The 14799-nt window shown below is 49.0% G+C and overlaps 2 protein-coding genes across 2 annotated transcripts; one reads left to right on the top strand and one right to left on the bottom strand.

Annotated features, from left to right (window-relative positions):
* Nucleotides 1–7068: 7068 nt before the first annotated feature.
* LOC101770732 (activator of 90 kDa heat shock protein ATPase homolog 1-like) lies at nt 7069–7725 on the bottom strand (the record flags this gene model as incomplete). Its single annotated transcript, XM_004971881.1, has 1 exon — nt 7069–7725. A coding segment is annotated over one exon (657 nt), but the record flags the coding sequence as incomplete, so codon positions are not given.
* A 1296-nt stretch (nt 7726–9021) lies between these two features.
* LOC101764205 (glucan endo-1,3-beta-glucosidase 13) lies at nt 9022–10746 on the top strand. Its single transcript, XM_004968938.4, has 3 exons — nt 9022–9246; nt 9337–10048; nt 10134–10746. Exons 1-3 carry the CDS (start codon nt 9174–9176, stop codon nt 10516–10518), a joined length of 1170 nt encoding a protein of 389 aa, XP_004968995.1. The 5' UTR covers nt 9022–9173; the 3' UTR covers nt 10519–10746.
* Nucleotides 10747–14799: the final 4053 nt, after the last annotated feature.

The following is a 14799-nucleotide window of genomic DNA, read 5'->3' as shown; positions in this document are numbered from 1 at the left end:
TAGCAGAAAAATATAAGACTACAGTCATGGGAAGCTATAGGCAGGAAAATGAAAAGAAAAAAAACAACCTATACTCGTCCGGTTGGATTAGGACATCAACACGGGTAACACTCAACTCAAAACTGCCAAAGCCGACCGGTTGGATTGGAACCTCAACGCGGTTGCACAACTCGACTCGACAACGGCAGCCGGACCGAAAGCCTTATCGCGACGCCCACCAACATTCGCACTCTCATGTAGTCGTCGAAACCTCCTGGCCTGACCCCGCATCAACAGGGACCCGAGAGAAAACAGGCCCCACCGCACAAGGAAGGCTACTGCCATAAGGGACCCTTCGTTGTAGTGCCGCTGCAACACCACAATCCACCTGACAGAGTGATACCACCAGATCTGGACCTCTCGCAGGCTGCCTTGCAGTCGCCACCACGATAGCACAAACGCGCGAGGGCCTCACCACGCCCGCCGTTGGACTCCACCTCATTCTAGTCACCTCGAAGAAAACACCGCACGCGGGGCCTCGCCACATCCGCCACAATAGTCCATGTCACGGATCCATTTCTATTGTCACCATCAAAATGGAGGGCAATGTTGCTCCGCTTCCCAAGGTCCCCATCGAACAGCCAAATCGCTACCGCAGGCCGACTTCACCTCGTTGCTTCACCCGCGCACATAGCCTTCGTCGTTGAGATAGTAGCCAAAAAAGTCGCTTGCGTCGTCTTCTGATGATGTACCACACCGGAGTAGCCCAGCAATGTTGAGCCACCCGCCGTAGTATGCTGCAAGCCTAGTCATCCCATGGTGCCATTGCTGCAAACGCCGTCCTCCGACGCAGTCCCACGCCGCACTAACCGTTGCCAAGCAATGCTAGCCACCGCGGTTCGCTGCAAGCAGCCATCCCGACAACAATGCGATAACCCCTAGCCGCCACTAGAACTGCGATTGCCACTACGCGAGCTCAACAACCCCCATCAAGCTGACCATCCTCCACCATGCCGCGTTGCCGCCCTGCTAGCCCGTCGCGACGGGACCGCCGCCGACTCCCATGACCAACATCATCACCAGCAATGCAACAAGCCGAGTTGGGTCTCTAGAGATGACGCCTCCAAGGAGGGAACGACACCAATGGCGTCGTCGTCGCTCATCCAAAGACTGGACAGGGTTATCACCTAGAGAACCCCGTGCAGTAGGGATGGAGCACCAACATGACACCTCCAACGGGGAAAACGACGCCCTAGGGTGCCGCCGTCATCGCCACCAGCATGATCGCCGGCAAAGGCTTTCTCCCGGAGCATCCCATCCCTAGACGCTGCACACACACAGCCAAGTACTCCTAGGATCACCGCCATGGAAGCTCACCAGGGGCGGCACCACCATCGTGCCTCCTTGCACCGCGCCACCGTGCTACCTCATCTGCTTCCACTGCATGCACACACCTCGCGCTTGCCACCCCGACGCGCCACCGCCCTCAGATTCGCCGCGCTGCAAGCTCCGCGCTAGAATGCGGTGTGCATGCCACGGCCATCGCTGGGACCGCACGCCACCCTAGCCTCACCGCCACCCCGCCCTCGCCGCTGGGTCACCGCGCACCCACAATGGCCGATGCCTTCACTCCGCGGTGACGCGCTGCCAATGCGGCCCCAGGCCAGCCTTGTCGCATCAGTGCAAGCTCGCTGTGCCACGCCTACGGCTGCGAGGCCGCCTTGTTGATCTGCGGCACTCCGCCACCACCGTGGCACCCGGCCAGCCCTGCCATGCCAGCGCGAGGGTACCAGGCCGCCTTATCATGCAGCATTGCTGCACCTTTACCGCGGTCCCCGATCAGCCCTATCACGCCGGCGCCCTAGGCGACCAGGCCACCTCATCGCTCTACGCCGCCGCGCAGCCATTGCAGGCCCTGTGTCACTCCCGCATGGGGAAGCCACTGCCGCTGCGTCTGGCTACAAATCCGGTGCCGGCGTATGGCCACCGCGCCCGTGCCTCGTCCCGCACGACTCGTGCCATCACGCGTCCGCCTACCGCCAAGGAGCGTCACTATCGGCCATACATCTATGGGCCCACCAAAAGACTTGGACAGTCCTACAATACGGGGCTGTACACCGAGACGTGTCAAACATGGAGACTCTGGTGCAGGACGGCGTGGTCTACGTGGAGGACAAGAACTAGTGAGGATTAGGAAACTACTCGTAGCAATTAGAGTAGAACTCTCTAGTCGAATCCGACTAGTATTCTTGTAAACAACCCATCTGTAACCCTACCCCTAGCAATATAAGGTGAGGCAGGGACCCTATCCAAACAACATCAATCAATACAATCTAAACAACACACAGGACGTAGGTTATTACGCGACATAAGCAGCCCGAACCTATTTAAATCGTGTGTTCGAGTTCACCTTCGAGTTCTTGGTCTTTGGCAAGCCCCACGCATACAACACTACCTTGGGTACCCCTTCGGTAGGTTGTGGGGTCTAAATACCGACAGCTGGCGCACCAGGTAGGGGATCTCGCCAAAGATCCATCGGCGAACTTGATGGCTCAACTCATCATCAAGCCAACCGTCGCGTTCGAAGCAGGCGCGGCGTTTGTCTTCGGCTCCTCAGTCTGCATCGCGGACGGTGCTAGAAACTTCCACCGCCACATCGCGCCGGCCCCGGAGGAGAAGCTCTACGACATCAACCTCCATCACCAAGCTTTGGAGGATTTCATTTAAAAATTCAACGAAATTTTCGACCTCTTTTGAGGCTCGAGGGACGAGTCCGAGTATAACTCAACTTCTCCCACCAATCGAACTGGTTCCCATGCGCTGGCACTTAAGCCATCGTGCGAATCGGTCTATGATACAAGTCGATTCCCATTCGGACTCCAAAACTTGGGCACCATCTACCAAGCAAGCCTGTCCAGATCTCAATCCAACTCGGATTCGATTGAGGACCTTGACTACTACTAGGACCGGATGAGGAAACCCCTTTATCAGGGCCTGGTAATCGCATATACTCCACAAGGCAGATTCGTCTACTGGCCCAACATGAAGCCATCTGCTCTTACCAAGGACGACGAGTCACGCCTTGTTGCATACCTCGACACTCTCCCATATGAGGAGGGCACGCCTCTATCTCCCATTTACGAAGAAGACGGTCCTACAGAGATCATCACGTCAAGCTTGGCTAGTTTTTCTCCGGAGCGGGAACTACTTGCCATCATCGCTCCTTAAGAGGGCGACTGAGCAAAACAATTAGAAAGGCATCCACGACACGGGCGTCATCCAGACGACGTGTCAGTAGATGAGCTCACCGCCAACGTAGAAGGAGAAGAGATAGGAAGTCAAAGGAATCGTCGGCAAACAAGGAACGCTGCACGAGCATATCGTCGCTGCCGCCTTGAATCTGACTTACCCATCATGAACTTGGATCACGCGTTTGAAGCAGTTAAATTGCGTTATCACCATACTCCTCTCGCCACCGTCGCATCCATTGACCTGATTACTCGGGCAATGCTACAAACCAAGTATACTAGGCAACTAGCTCTATGGGCGGAGCATGCGTACGAACAACTTGATCGACAGAACCCGATCAGCTCAGTTCGACGCACCTCTTCCCACCATGACAGTAGCAGCAGGCATCCAAGTCGCTATGAGGCTACCAGAAATGAGGTTCCTAGAATTGAGAACCCCAGAACATGTTAGCATAGGGTAGAAGGTAGTCGGACGGGACCCTTGGCGGCCGTGGTCACTGTGGGCCCCAACCAGAGCCTGAGCAACCTCACAACCTCCGTCAGAAGCTCAACCAGAACCACAACGCTCGTGACATCATCAAAGGGCGTCACCATGAACGCGAGCAGGAAGTTGACTATTCAGGAGAAGATTCTGATGAGTTCCCTGCCTTCTCCAAATGAGTACGCAAGATGGCTCTACCGAACAAGTTTAAACCTCCAAGTATTACCAATGGCTAACGTGCTACTTGCTATCAGTCTAGGTGGCGGGAGGAAACGACGATACAAAAGTCATCTATTTTCCCATTAACATTGAAGTAGGGCTACTCACATGGCTCGAATCCTTAGACGGGGGCTCCATTGACACGTGGAGTCAACTGAAGGCGCTGTTCACCAACAACTTCGCTAGGGTAATGCAACATCCTTGCAACAGGATCGACTTGTCGCAAATTAAACAGCAACAAGGCGAGATCCTGCATAGTTATCGACGTCGTTTCTTTCAAAAAAGATCACCGTCATGGATATTACGGAGGGGGACGCCATAAATTATAATGGCTGCACCTCCCACAATAGGCCAACTTGTTCGTCGGCCACCTTCCGGCTGCCGCCTTCCTCCATCCCTCGTCCGGGCAAACCAACAGTGACTTGAGTCAGCCCACGTTTCTTGTATTACTACCTTCCAAAGCCCATCAACTTATGTCGACTGCAATCCTGCTGTGTCACTTCGTTTCTTCTGAATGATAGATCGGCAGGGTTGGATTCTTTAGTCCACAAGCTAGTCTAGGGATTTGGTGCCAGACTGTCATATATTCCAACGACCACAGTTTACTTAAGTCTCTCAGGGGTGACCTAAAAGGAATCGTAACACTATATTACTCGCACATGAACAAGCAAAAGCAGATATCCAATGCTGTTTGATAAAAATGTTAAACTAAGGGCCTGTTTGGAAAGGGGTGTTAAAGTTTAACAGATGTTAAACTTTAACACCCTCAAATAAGGTGTTAAACTTTAACACATGTGGGGTGTTTGGATGGGTTGTTAAAGTTTAACACCTTAGCTGAAAAATAACTGCATTACCCCTCAATAATGCTCTTAAATGCTGTCTAATACCCTTGTGCACAGCTATCTGTTTGCTTTGGCGCCATGTGCACAGGTGTTTGCTTTGGCGCCAAGTGCTGGCGTGCTTGCGTTCTGTTGCTGCTCGTGCTTTGGCGCCAAGTGCTTTGGCCATTTTTTTTTTCTCATTCGGCCAAATCAAAGAACTGATGGAGAAAAAATATTCAAATCAGACGAGAAGCGAAAACTGAACCACAAAGAAAAATGAAAGAGGTCCAAGAGTGGCTGCGGCTGCCAAGCAGTTAATCAAGGAGCTTAGGCTGCAATTGATAGTGACAGCAGAACAGAACCAAATCATTGTTGCAGAGCTGCAGTAACCCAAAGGCAGTGGCTAAAAACCGAGCGGCACAGGCAGAAGATAGTGACAGCCGATTGAACTAGATTGAATTAAATCAAACGGAACCACAGCAGAGCACAGGGCTGCTCCTAGAAACAATGCACAGAATGATACATCCTTACATCCATGGTTTGCTTGAGATCCAGATACGAGAGGGGTACATGATAAAGAAGTTTTTGCATGCTTGGCTGGAAATCTGGTTATTCAATGTGCTGGCATTAGAAGCCATCAATTTTGCATAGCCCACTGCAGAGTTAATCAAATTAGAATTCGTTTGATATCTTTGGTTAAACTGTTCACCCGACAGATGCTAATTTCTCAATCGGGCACTTGAAATAATGAACTACAAATATTTGATTCAACACCTCCAAGGATGGGAACTCACCACCGAGATCCCCAAATCTGCATGCAACCCCATCTGAAATCCCATCTGAAATCGAAGAAGCGGAAGCGAGGCACCCATCTGATGGATGGGCGGGAACATGGAGCAGGTGCAGACAGGGCACTCAAGCAGCTCGGGCACGCTAGTCGCTGACGGCCCCCCGACCGCTCCTACCGCACCCGCTGCGCCTGTCCCGACCCCTGCATTCACCTCGCGAAACGCGCAGCCACCCCTGGCAGAGGGCAGGTGGGCGGGGGTGGAGCGGGAGGCCGAGGGCGCTACGGAGACGAGCAGCGGGGTGCCTGGGCCTGCTGCGGCAGCGAAGGGTGGGCGGCGCAACTTCAGCCCGCGCCTGGTGTCGACGGCCGGGGCGGGCCGCCAGCAAGACCACGGCGCACCGCCCCTCCACCGGGCCGGCGGGAGGAGATGGCGGCGGGCGCGGAGGAAGCGATGCGGGAGGGAGGGTGGGGAACAGATGCGGGAGGGGAAGGAGTGGGGGACAGATACAGGAGGGAGGACGCGCTAGCGGCGGGTAGGGGAGAGAGAAGAGGAGAGAGAAGGGGGGCAACCAGGGAATAAGTGGGGAGGGGGACCACTTTTAACACCTTTAGCAAATTTTAATACCCCTCCATGTGTTTATGAAAAGAGATGTGTTAAATTTTAACACAACTCTTTTAACACAAGTGTTTGGCAGCCATTTTGTTAAAAATGTGTTAAATGGGAGGTGTTAAACTTTTAACACCTCTTCCCAAATAGGCCCTAAGTCATTGTACGAGTGAGCAGAGTATTCTCTCAACAAGAGAAGGTCTCATGACATGGCCAGTCTCAATAGAAGTTTTATGAGCATTAAATTTGTTGCCACATAAGTAAAATTGCTGATTTGTAAAGATCATTATGATGAAGTTTCATCAGGAGAGGGAGGAGTTTCATCCCATAACACTCAACTGGTACAGTTACCAAGTTTATCAGTCTTGGTAACTGTACAACAAAACTGTGACTAGCTCGATCCTTTTAACTATTGAGCACTTTTACTGTGGGCCAAGACCTTTTAACTATTGAGCACTTTTACGGTAGGCCGAGATACCGCTGGGTAAAAGGTATCATGGATGAAATCTGACCGTCATTTAAATAGGTAATACCGTAATATAATACCCACGATACCTTATCATGATAACATTGGATCAAACATGTGTCATGATGAAGATCTGAATCATTGATGGAGAAAATGGACGATGCGCACCGTACCCATGTGGGTCTATTGTATAAAAATTCTCTTGTTGTTTAGTTCAATACTTATTTAAAGGTTGAGAGTATTCCTTATACGCCATTGAAACCTATACTTTTCTCTTATTTGTCATTCAAAATATGCACTTATTATTATTTGTCATTGCTTTCAAATTCGTCATCCCTTCTACACCACTTAGGTTACACCCTATGGGCCTGTTTGGTTAGCATTGCTTATAAATAAGTTGCTTAAGTTGCTTATTGTAGTTGCTTATTTATAAGTCAAGGTGTTTGGTTTGGGTTGCTTATTTGCAATAAATGAGAGTGCTATTGACACATTTGCCCCTGTCATCCCATTTCCCTCTACCCTCACATTTGCCTACTGCATTGCTCTGTGTGAACCCCTTCCATCTGTTCTCATCCATCAAGATCTCATATATGTCCTTGGCGCGGCAGTAGAACTTCTCCGTCATCTCAATCATCTTGAACCCCTCCTTGTCCTTCCCCTTGGCCTTCTTCTCCTTCACAGCCGGCGCAGGAGCGGGGGGCTCCTCCTTCTTCGCAGCCGGGGCGGCGCCAGGCGCTGCGGCGCCGGCCTTGGCGGGAGTCTTCTTGGACTCGAGCTCGTCCTTGGCCGGGCCGCCCTTGGCCATGGCGGCGACGAACTCGCGGATCTTCTCGAGGACGAGGGGCTTGCCGCGGGCGAGGAAGGGGTCCTCGTCGGCGTTCTCGTCGGCGAGGTAGGGGACCTCGGCAGCGCCGGCGACCTTGGCGGCGCCGGACTCGGAGGCGGCCTCGGCCTCCCAGGAGAGGGTGAGGGAGAGCTCGTACCCCGGGATGACCTTGCCCTTGCGGATGTTGACGTAGGCCTCGCCGTCGAGCTTGTCGAGGGCCACGGTGCGGAGCGTGAGGCCGCCCTCGCCGTCGAGGACGGTGAGGCCCGCGAGCGGCGGCGGCGGCGGGTGGGAGGGGCGGCGGCGGGCGGCGGCCGCGAGCGGCGGCGGCGGCGGGCGGCGGCGGGGAGGGACCGGCGGGCGGGGTGGGAGCGCCGGCCGGGGGAGAGAAGGAGAGAGAGAAGGGGATCTGGGGAAAGGAGAAAAGTGGGAGGAGAGAGAGAAAAGTGGGAAGGGTAGGGGGGTAAAGAGTACCCCATAAGCAAAATAAGCAGCTCCAAACTTGCTTATTTGCTTATGCAAAAGCAACTTATAAGCAAGTCTATAAGCAAGGGTGTTTGGGTCATAAGCAACTTATTTGCTTATTTATAAGTTGCTTATTTATAAGCAATGGTAACCAAACAGGCCCATAATTGTTGTTAGAGCCTTCAATTTTCCACTTTTCCATCTTAATTACTTTTTTACGTCTTCGTTATTAAGTAATAAATAAGATCACATACCTAATATGACCTGAAGCCCTCAAATTAAATCGACATCGTAAGACTAAAGGTGTTCAATCAGACGAAGCATCTATTTAGCCTGAGGAAGGGACCTCCAAGTTTCCATTGTGGCCTCTTTCCTTGTTGCGGCGGCGGCGATGGTTTACACTTTACTTTCTCCTTTTACGTCGTTCACTGGATCTGTTCCACCACATCATGTTATATTGTCTAAAAAAGGCTCCCTTTTATGATTTGATTGACCATTTTGATTTACACTATTGCCAACAGAGAGTTGAATTACATAATTTCTCCATTGTTGATGTCATATGTCTACGCCAGCACTTTAGCTCGCCGCATGCATAAAACCAGTGGATGGAGATGTGGAATTTTACTCAGGGGTGGGGATAGCTTTTAAAACTCTAAATACTTTTCTGTCTCTTGCTTTCTGCATGACAAACGGTGTCAAAACTTTGATCTTCATTTCGTGACCAACTGATCTACACTCATCTCATCATATCAGAACCAATGTCCCAAGTTCTAGCTCGGGCCAATGCAATTTAAATAAAAGGTTTACAAATGACACCTATTATACTTTTCAGGCACGAGGGCAGGACCAGTTATTGTTGATTGAAAAAGATATTCGTCTCAGGTCACATAGAAAGTGTACATGTTGACAAACTTTGGAAAGCCTTAATGTTTTTCTAAGATACTCCCTCCGTTCCAAATTATTCCAAATTGTAGATCGTTTTGACTTTTTAAGATTTATAGATATTATTTATTACGTATCTAGATATATATAGTGTATAATTTTAGCATATACCTGACCCATTATCGCTCACCAGTCACTCAGCAGGTCATCAAAGCACGTACATCTTGTTCCGCCACCACACACTAGAAGTTCTCAATGTTTCAGTCCCATTCAGACGGGTTGTTTCGATCCAATCCGTTGAAGGGGTCCTTGGGCTACAAATCCCCTCGCACCCTCTGATTCTTCGTCACACACTCAGACTCGTTCGTCCCGGTCCAGGGCAGCATATCATGAGGCTCGCTCGCTTCCTCATCTTCTTCCTGGGTGCTGCATTAGCGCCTCTGCTCCTCTTTTCCTGTGCAGGTATAATACCGCATGGGCGCATGGCGCTGCCTCTGTTAATGTTGGCGCGACGAGGTGGCAACTGATGTTTCTGCTTGTTGCACACTGCAGATGCATCCGAGGTGGGCGTGAACTATGGGAGACTGGGGAACGACCTGCTGGACCCTGAGTCGGTGGTGCAGCTACTCATGGACAACGGCATCACCATGGTCAGGATGTACGACACCAACTCAACGGTTCTCAATGCCATGGCCAACACCGGCATCAAGGTCATGGTGATGATGCCCAACGGCAACATCGCCGACGCGGCCAGGAGCCGGTCTTACGCGCTCGACTGGGTGCGGCGAAACGTGGCAGCGTACTTACCCGACACAGAAATCAATGGTCTGGCCGTGGGGAACGAGGTGTTCGAGCAGGCCAAGAACCTGACATCGAAGCTTCTCCCGGCCATGATCAACGTGCAGGCGGCGCTGGCGAAGCTGGGCCTCGACGACGCCGTGAAGGTGACCACGCCGGTCGCGTTCGACGCGCTCAGGGAGCCGTCGTTCCCGCCGTCCGGGGCCAGGTTCCGGGACGACATCGCGCAGTCGGTGATGAAGCCCATGCTCCAGTTCCTGCAGCAGACCGGCTCCTACCTCACCATCAACCCCTACCCGTTCCTCGCGCTCGCCAAGGAGCCACAGAATATCACCCTCGAATTCGCGCTGGGGAGCTACGAGCCCGGCGTGCCGGACCCGAACAGCGGCCACGTCTACCACAGCTTACTGGACGCGATGAGGGACGCCACGTTCTTTGCCATCGAAAACTTGACGGAACCTCACATGTCTGAATCGATTCTCTCCACAACAAAACTAACCTCTTTCATCCGTGCAGCCCCTGCTCGTCTGCTTAACTAATTTGATTTTCAGGCAGACGATGGCCAGTGGCTCGAATGCAGGTCAGACCGATACAGTATGGACGGAGACTGGGTGGCCATCACGTGGACAAGTCAATCTGGGGAAGAAACCACCACGCGATGCCGAGACGAGTTCGAAGGCCGACACAATCGAATGCCCGCCGGCGACGGTAGCCAACGCCAAGGCATACAACAACTACGTCATCAACAGAGTGCTGTCCGGCGACACGGGCACCCCGCGCTACCCCTACATCGACATGGACGTGTACATCTTCGCCCTCTTCAACGAGAACGAGAAGGGCGACGGGGCAGATGACGCCGAGCGATACTTCGGCCTATTCTACCCCGACGGGACGAAGGTCTACGACTTCGACTTCCAGGGCACGGATGCAAAATAAACTGTCCTTTCCGTGCTCTTTTGAAGAACAAGGAGTTTCTGTCCACGACTAAACAATTGCGACGTCGGAAAATGAAACTCACACGAATGTAGTCGTTTACATCAACGGTGGATACCGCTGTTAAGCTCTTTTTTTTCGAAAGCAGGCCGCTGTTAAGCTCGAACTGCATGTCAGATGGAACTGTGTTATCTCATGAAACTTTTCTAATGAAATGTTTACGTTGGAACATCTTTTTCTACTAGGACATACCTTTCCTTGAGAGATCAGAGTGAACTTAATCTACACACCTCTGCGTTCGTTTATGAATTATGACAACCCAGGCCTCAAAAAGGTTTCAGCAAAACATGATTTAAAGAACAGAGAGAAGAAACGCATCCATAGAGAGACCCGTTTGGTTCTTTAGTCCGGACTAAAATTCTATCACATCGAATGTTTAGATACTAATTAGGATTATTAAACATAAACTAATTATAAAATCAATTGCACAGATGGAAATCAATTTGCGAGACGAATCTATTAAACCTAATTAGTCCGTGATTTAATAATGTGATGCTACAGTAAACATGTGCTAATCATGAATTAATGAGGTTTAATAAATTCATCTCGCGACTTAGCCTCCATCTGTGTAATTAGTTTATATTTAATACTTTTAATTAGTATCTAAATATTTGATGTGATACGAATTTTAGTCGGAACTAAATAACCAAATACCTGTCACAGTTCAGATCAGACATGGATAGAGAGCCTTCAACGGCTGGGACCCGTCGTCTCGTACCAACTCCTTCACGTGAACGGATGCAGCAGTCGTTGGGCTCCACGGCCAGCAACCGGTCAGTCATCGTCACGGGCTACAGTAAGGCCAATAATTGCGAAAAGCCCTTGGCTATAGGCCAAGACATATGATCAAACTAAGGCCGCTCAGGGCTTCGCCTCCTCCTAAATAATGGAGGGGAGCTATAGGAGCCACTTTTATTTTTGACTCCGGCTTCTCTAGTGCTTCGGATATGGAGCTGTTTTTAACTAAACTGTTTGGTAAGATTTTATCCGGAGACGTTTGGTAAGATTTCATCTGGAGCCTCAGGAGAAGTTGGAGTTGGCGCCTTGCCAAGGACCCTATCATCTACCAACTCATGCAACAACTCCTACTTGTCTGTAAGAATTATATTCTAATTTTTATTTTCTTCGACACAACGTGCGAGGATGCGACAAGCATGACTGCAATTCTCTTGCAGGATGTGTGCGATCCGTGTCGGCAAACAAGGCAAGTGGAGAATCTTTTCCATCCATCTCTCCTCCAGCCACTATGGTGTCATGTCCGGCGTATCGCCGCTATTAGGCTCGCTCTAATTATGTAATGGCATTTAGCATCTTAAGTACTATTTCTCGGATCATGCAGTGACGGAACTGGAGAGAATATTATTACGGGTTCAAGAATTTGGCAATGTACCTTAATTTTTCATTATACACACAAGCATACACTAGCTAGTTATGACTATAGTAATTATGCAACGTCAATACATAAAAGCGAATAGTTTGTAAAAGTGGTCAATATATCTTGTTCATTTAAATTTCGCACGCGATCCTTCACTGTATGTCTTAACCTTCACTGCAATATCTTCCTCAATATGAGACAATAAATTAAATCACAAATAGTTTAGGTGATATGGATTAGGAAAATATAGCTTGTTTATATTTATATTGGTCTAGTTGGAGGAGGAACATTAGAAGTAGTAGGGTCTCGCTCGTGATGCATGCCTGCCTGCCGTCGCTGATGTTGCTCTCCGTTGCAGGCTCGCAGCCATGCCGCCGCGGCCAATGCCTTCCCGCCGTCGATGGCACAATGGCCGTCGCCCGTCGGGCATCAGCTGTCAGCGTGTCGCAGAGCTATAGCTAGAGTCCAGCAGTCCACGAGTAGCGGGCAACTGATGTCTTGGCGGCGTCGGCGCCGTCGCGAGATGTAAATAAAACGTCATGACTCGCGAGCTGCCGGTTGGATTTCGAACGTGAACACATGATCGTTGATGACGTACCTGCAGGGCGAAGCTACGTTAAGTTTGCCTGGTGCACATACGCTTGGGAAACAAAATTTTTCACCACTAGTCACACTCATATTTACCATATACTGCCATATATTTTTTATACTCCTTAAGCGGTGCACTACTGTAATTTTGGAGCTAGCTTCTCCCCTGCGTACCTGAAAGGTGTGACCGCCTGTGTGCACACCGTGACTGTCTCTCATTCACGGACGATTACACCGACTTTTGGAAGAAAACGACTACATTGCCTAGTCTCATGGAAGAGTAGAGATGTCCTCTGATAAAGAGTATTAGAAAAGAAAAATTGTTGAGGGGTGACCATAGGGCCCCTGCCGGCCACCCCCAGTTCCACCACTAATATCTCTGAGTAATGCATTGCCATAATCTCTCTTAAAATCTTATCTATCTATTATTATCTTAATATTTGTAGGTTAAAAGAAGCTACCAAGTTCACTCTCAAGACCAAGAAATTACCACGTCAATTAAAAAAAAAGAAAAAATATGCACAGTTGATTTTTTTGAACATTAAACGGTCACTACTAGAGAACTGACCTTCCATCCACCCCGTTTTGTCCCGGTTAATATTGGACCCGTGACTAAAGTGGCGTGCCACTGAAGGCCACTGCGTGGGGGGGAGCTTTAGTCCCAGTTGTAAATACCAACCGGGACTAAAGCCCCTAACCAGGACAAAAGACACACCCTTTGTCCCGGTTGGAGTAACTAACCGGGACAAAAAGTTTAGTCCTGATTTGAAATTCCAACAGGGATAAAAGGGTGCGTCTTTTGTCCTGGTAATTTCAACAGGGAAAAAAGGGTGTGTCTTTTATCCTGGTTGGAGCTTCCAACCGGGATAAAACCATCCATCAACTGGGACAAAAGGGGTTGTATTTTGTCCCTATTGGAATTTTCCAACCGGGATAAAATCTCCTCCCCTATAAAGTTGCCAAGCAGAGAGCTCTTCTTCCTCCTCCAGCTCGAGGCACTCCCCACTCCACCGGCCTCCTCTCCATGGTGACGAAGCAACCCTAGGAGAGGTACTGCCTAATTTTTTTTTTCTCATTTCTGTGGGGATTTCGCTCGTCCAAATTGTTGTGAAAGTTAGCTACTTCATCCTCCCTTCATTTTTTTTTGTTATTATGCTTTGTTTTATGCTTTAGAGAGGGAGAAAAATAAGTTTTTTAGAATGAGGGAGAATGTAAAGGTTTTATTTATACATATTTTTGAGCTATAATTTGATGGATAGCTTGCTTGTTGTATACAATTTGTATCAGTTAAAAGAACTTGATCAATATTAGGTATGAGAAAAAATAGAGTAAATGTGCTTTTAATATTTAGTCATTGTAATAAAATTAAGGTAAATAAATTGTAGGTGTAAGAAAATAGAATTTGGTCATTGCTACAAATTTTCATGTCACTGTAATTTAATAATAATTGTATTTCTTTGATCAATAATTTAATTATATCATGTTTAATGCAAGAACTAAATAATATAAACAATAATCCTATACGAAGCTCTATGTTCATTTTCCACGTAATACGATGCAGATGGACCGGCAATGGATGTATCACCTCCGTTCCTCCAATCCCAGTTAACAGTGTCTGCACATGGCATAAATGTACTTACGCTATTCTCTACACATAATTCAATCTTCTCCGAAGTCTATGGAGAGTCACCTCCGCTCCTCTAGTACTAGAAAATAATGGTAGAACAAAAGAGCTTCGAATCCACAAACTAGAGCTGAATATCACAAAAGAATCTTCAAATAGTATTTCAAACGCCTTTTGGAGCCTAATTCTCGTAATAGAAGTATGTTGGCCCAATATTCTCTTTAGGAAAAAATCTGTTCACTGACCTTGACCTAGTGATTTTTGGTTGGTTTTGGCTTGCCACCATGGGCCATGCTCAGTCGATAGATCTTTTGCCTGGATGGGCTATTGTGTGTGTGCCACCACATTTCTATTATGAGAATGTGGCACTTGCTCCAAAAGATGTTTAGACAATTATTTCAACTTTCGTTTATGATATTCAGCCCAATTATGTGAATTTGAAGATCTTTTGTTGTGTCATTATTTTCTGGTACTGGATATGTGGAGGTGACTTTCGATAGATTTCGAAGAAGATTGAGTTAAGTGGAGAGATGGCTCGGAGGACGAACATTCTGATATGTTGTACTATTATTTTAGGATAATTGACTATGTGAAGTCCACTATTGAGTGTCTGTAATTTTTAGTGCATATGTATCTT

The sequence above is a fragment of the Setaria italica genome, chromosome V, assembly GCF_000263155.2.
Source record: "Setaria italica strain Yugu1 chromosome V, Setaria_italica_v2.0, whole genome shotgun sequence".
NCBI classification, from domain to species: Eukaryota; Viridiplantae; Streptophyta; class Magnoliopsida; order Poales; family Poaceae; genus Setaria; species Setaria italica.
The sequence above is the reverse complement of the archived record's forward strand: the minus strand, read 5'-3'. Positions and strand labels throughout refer to the sequence as shown.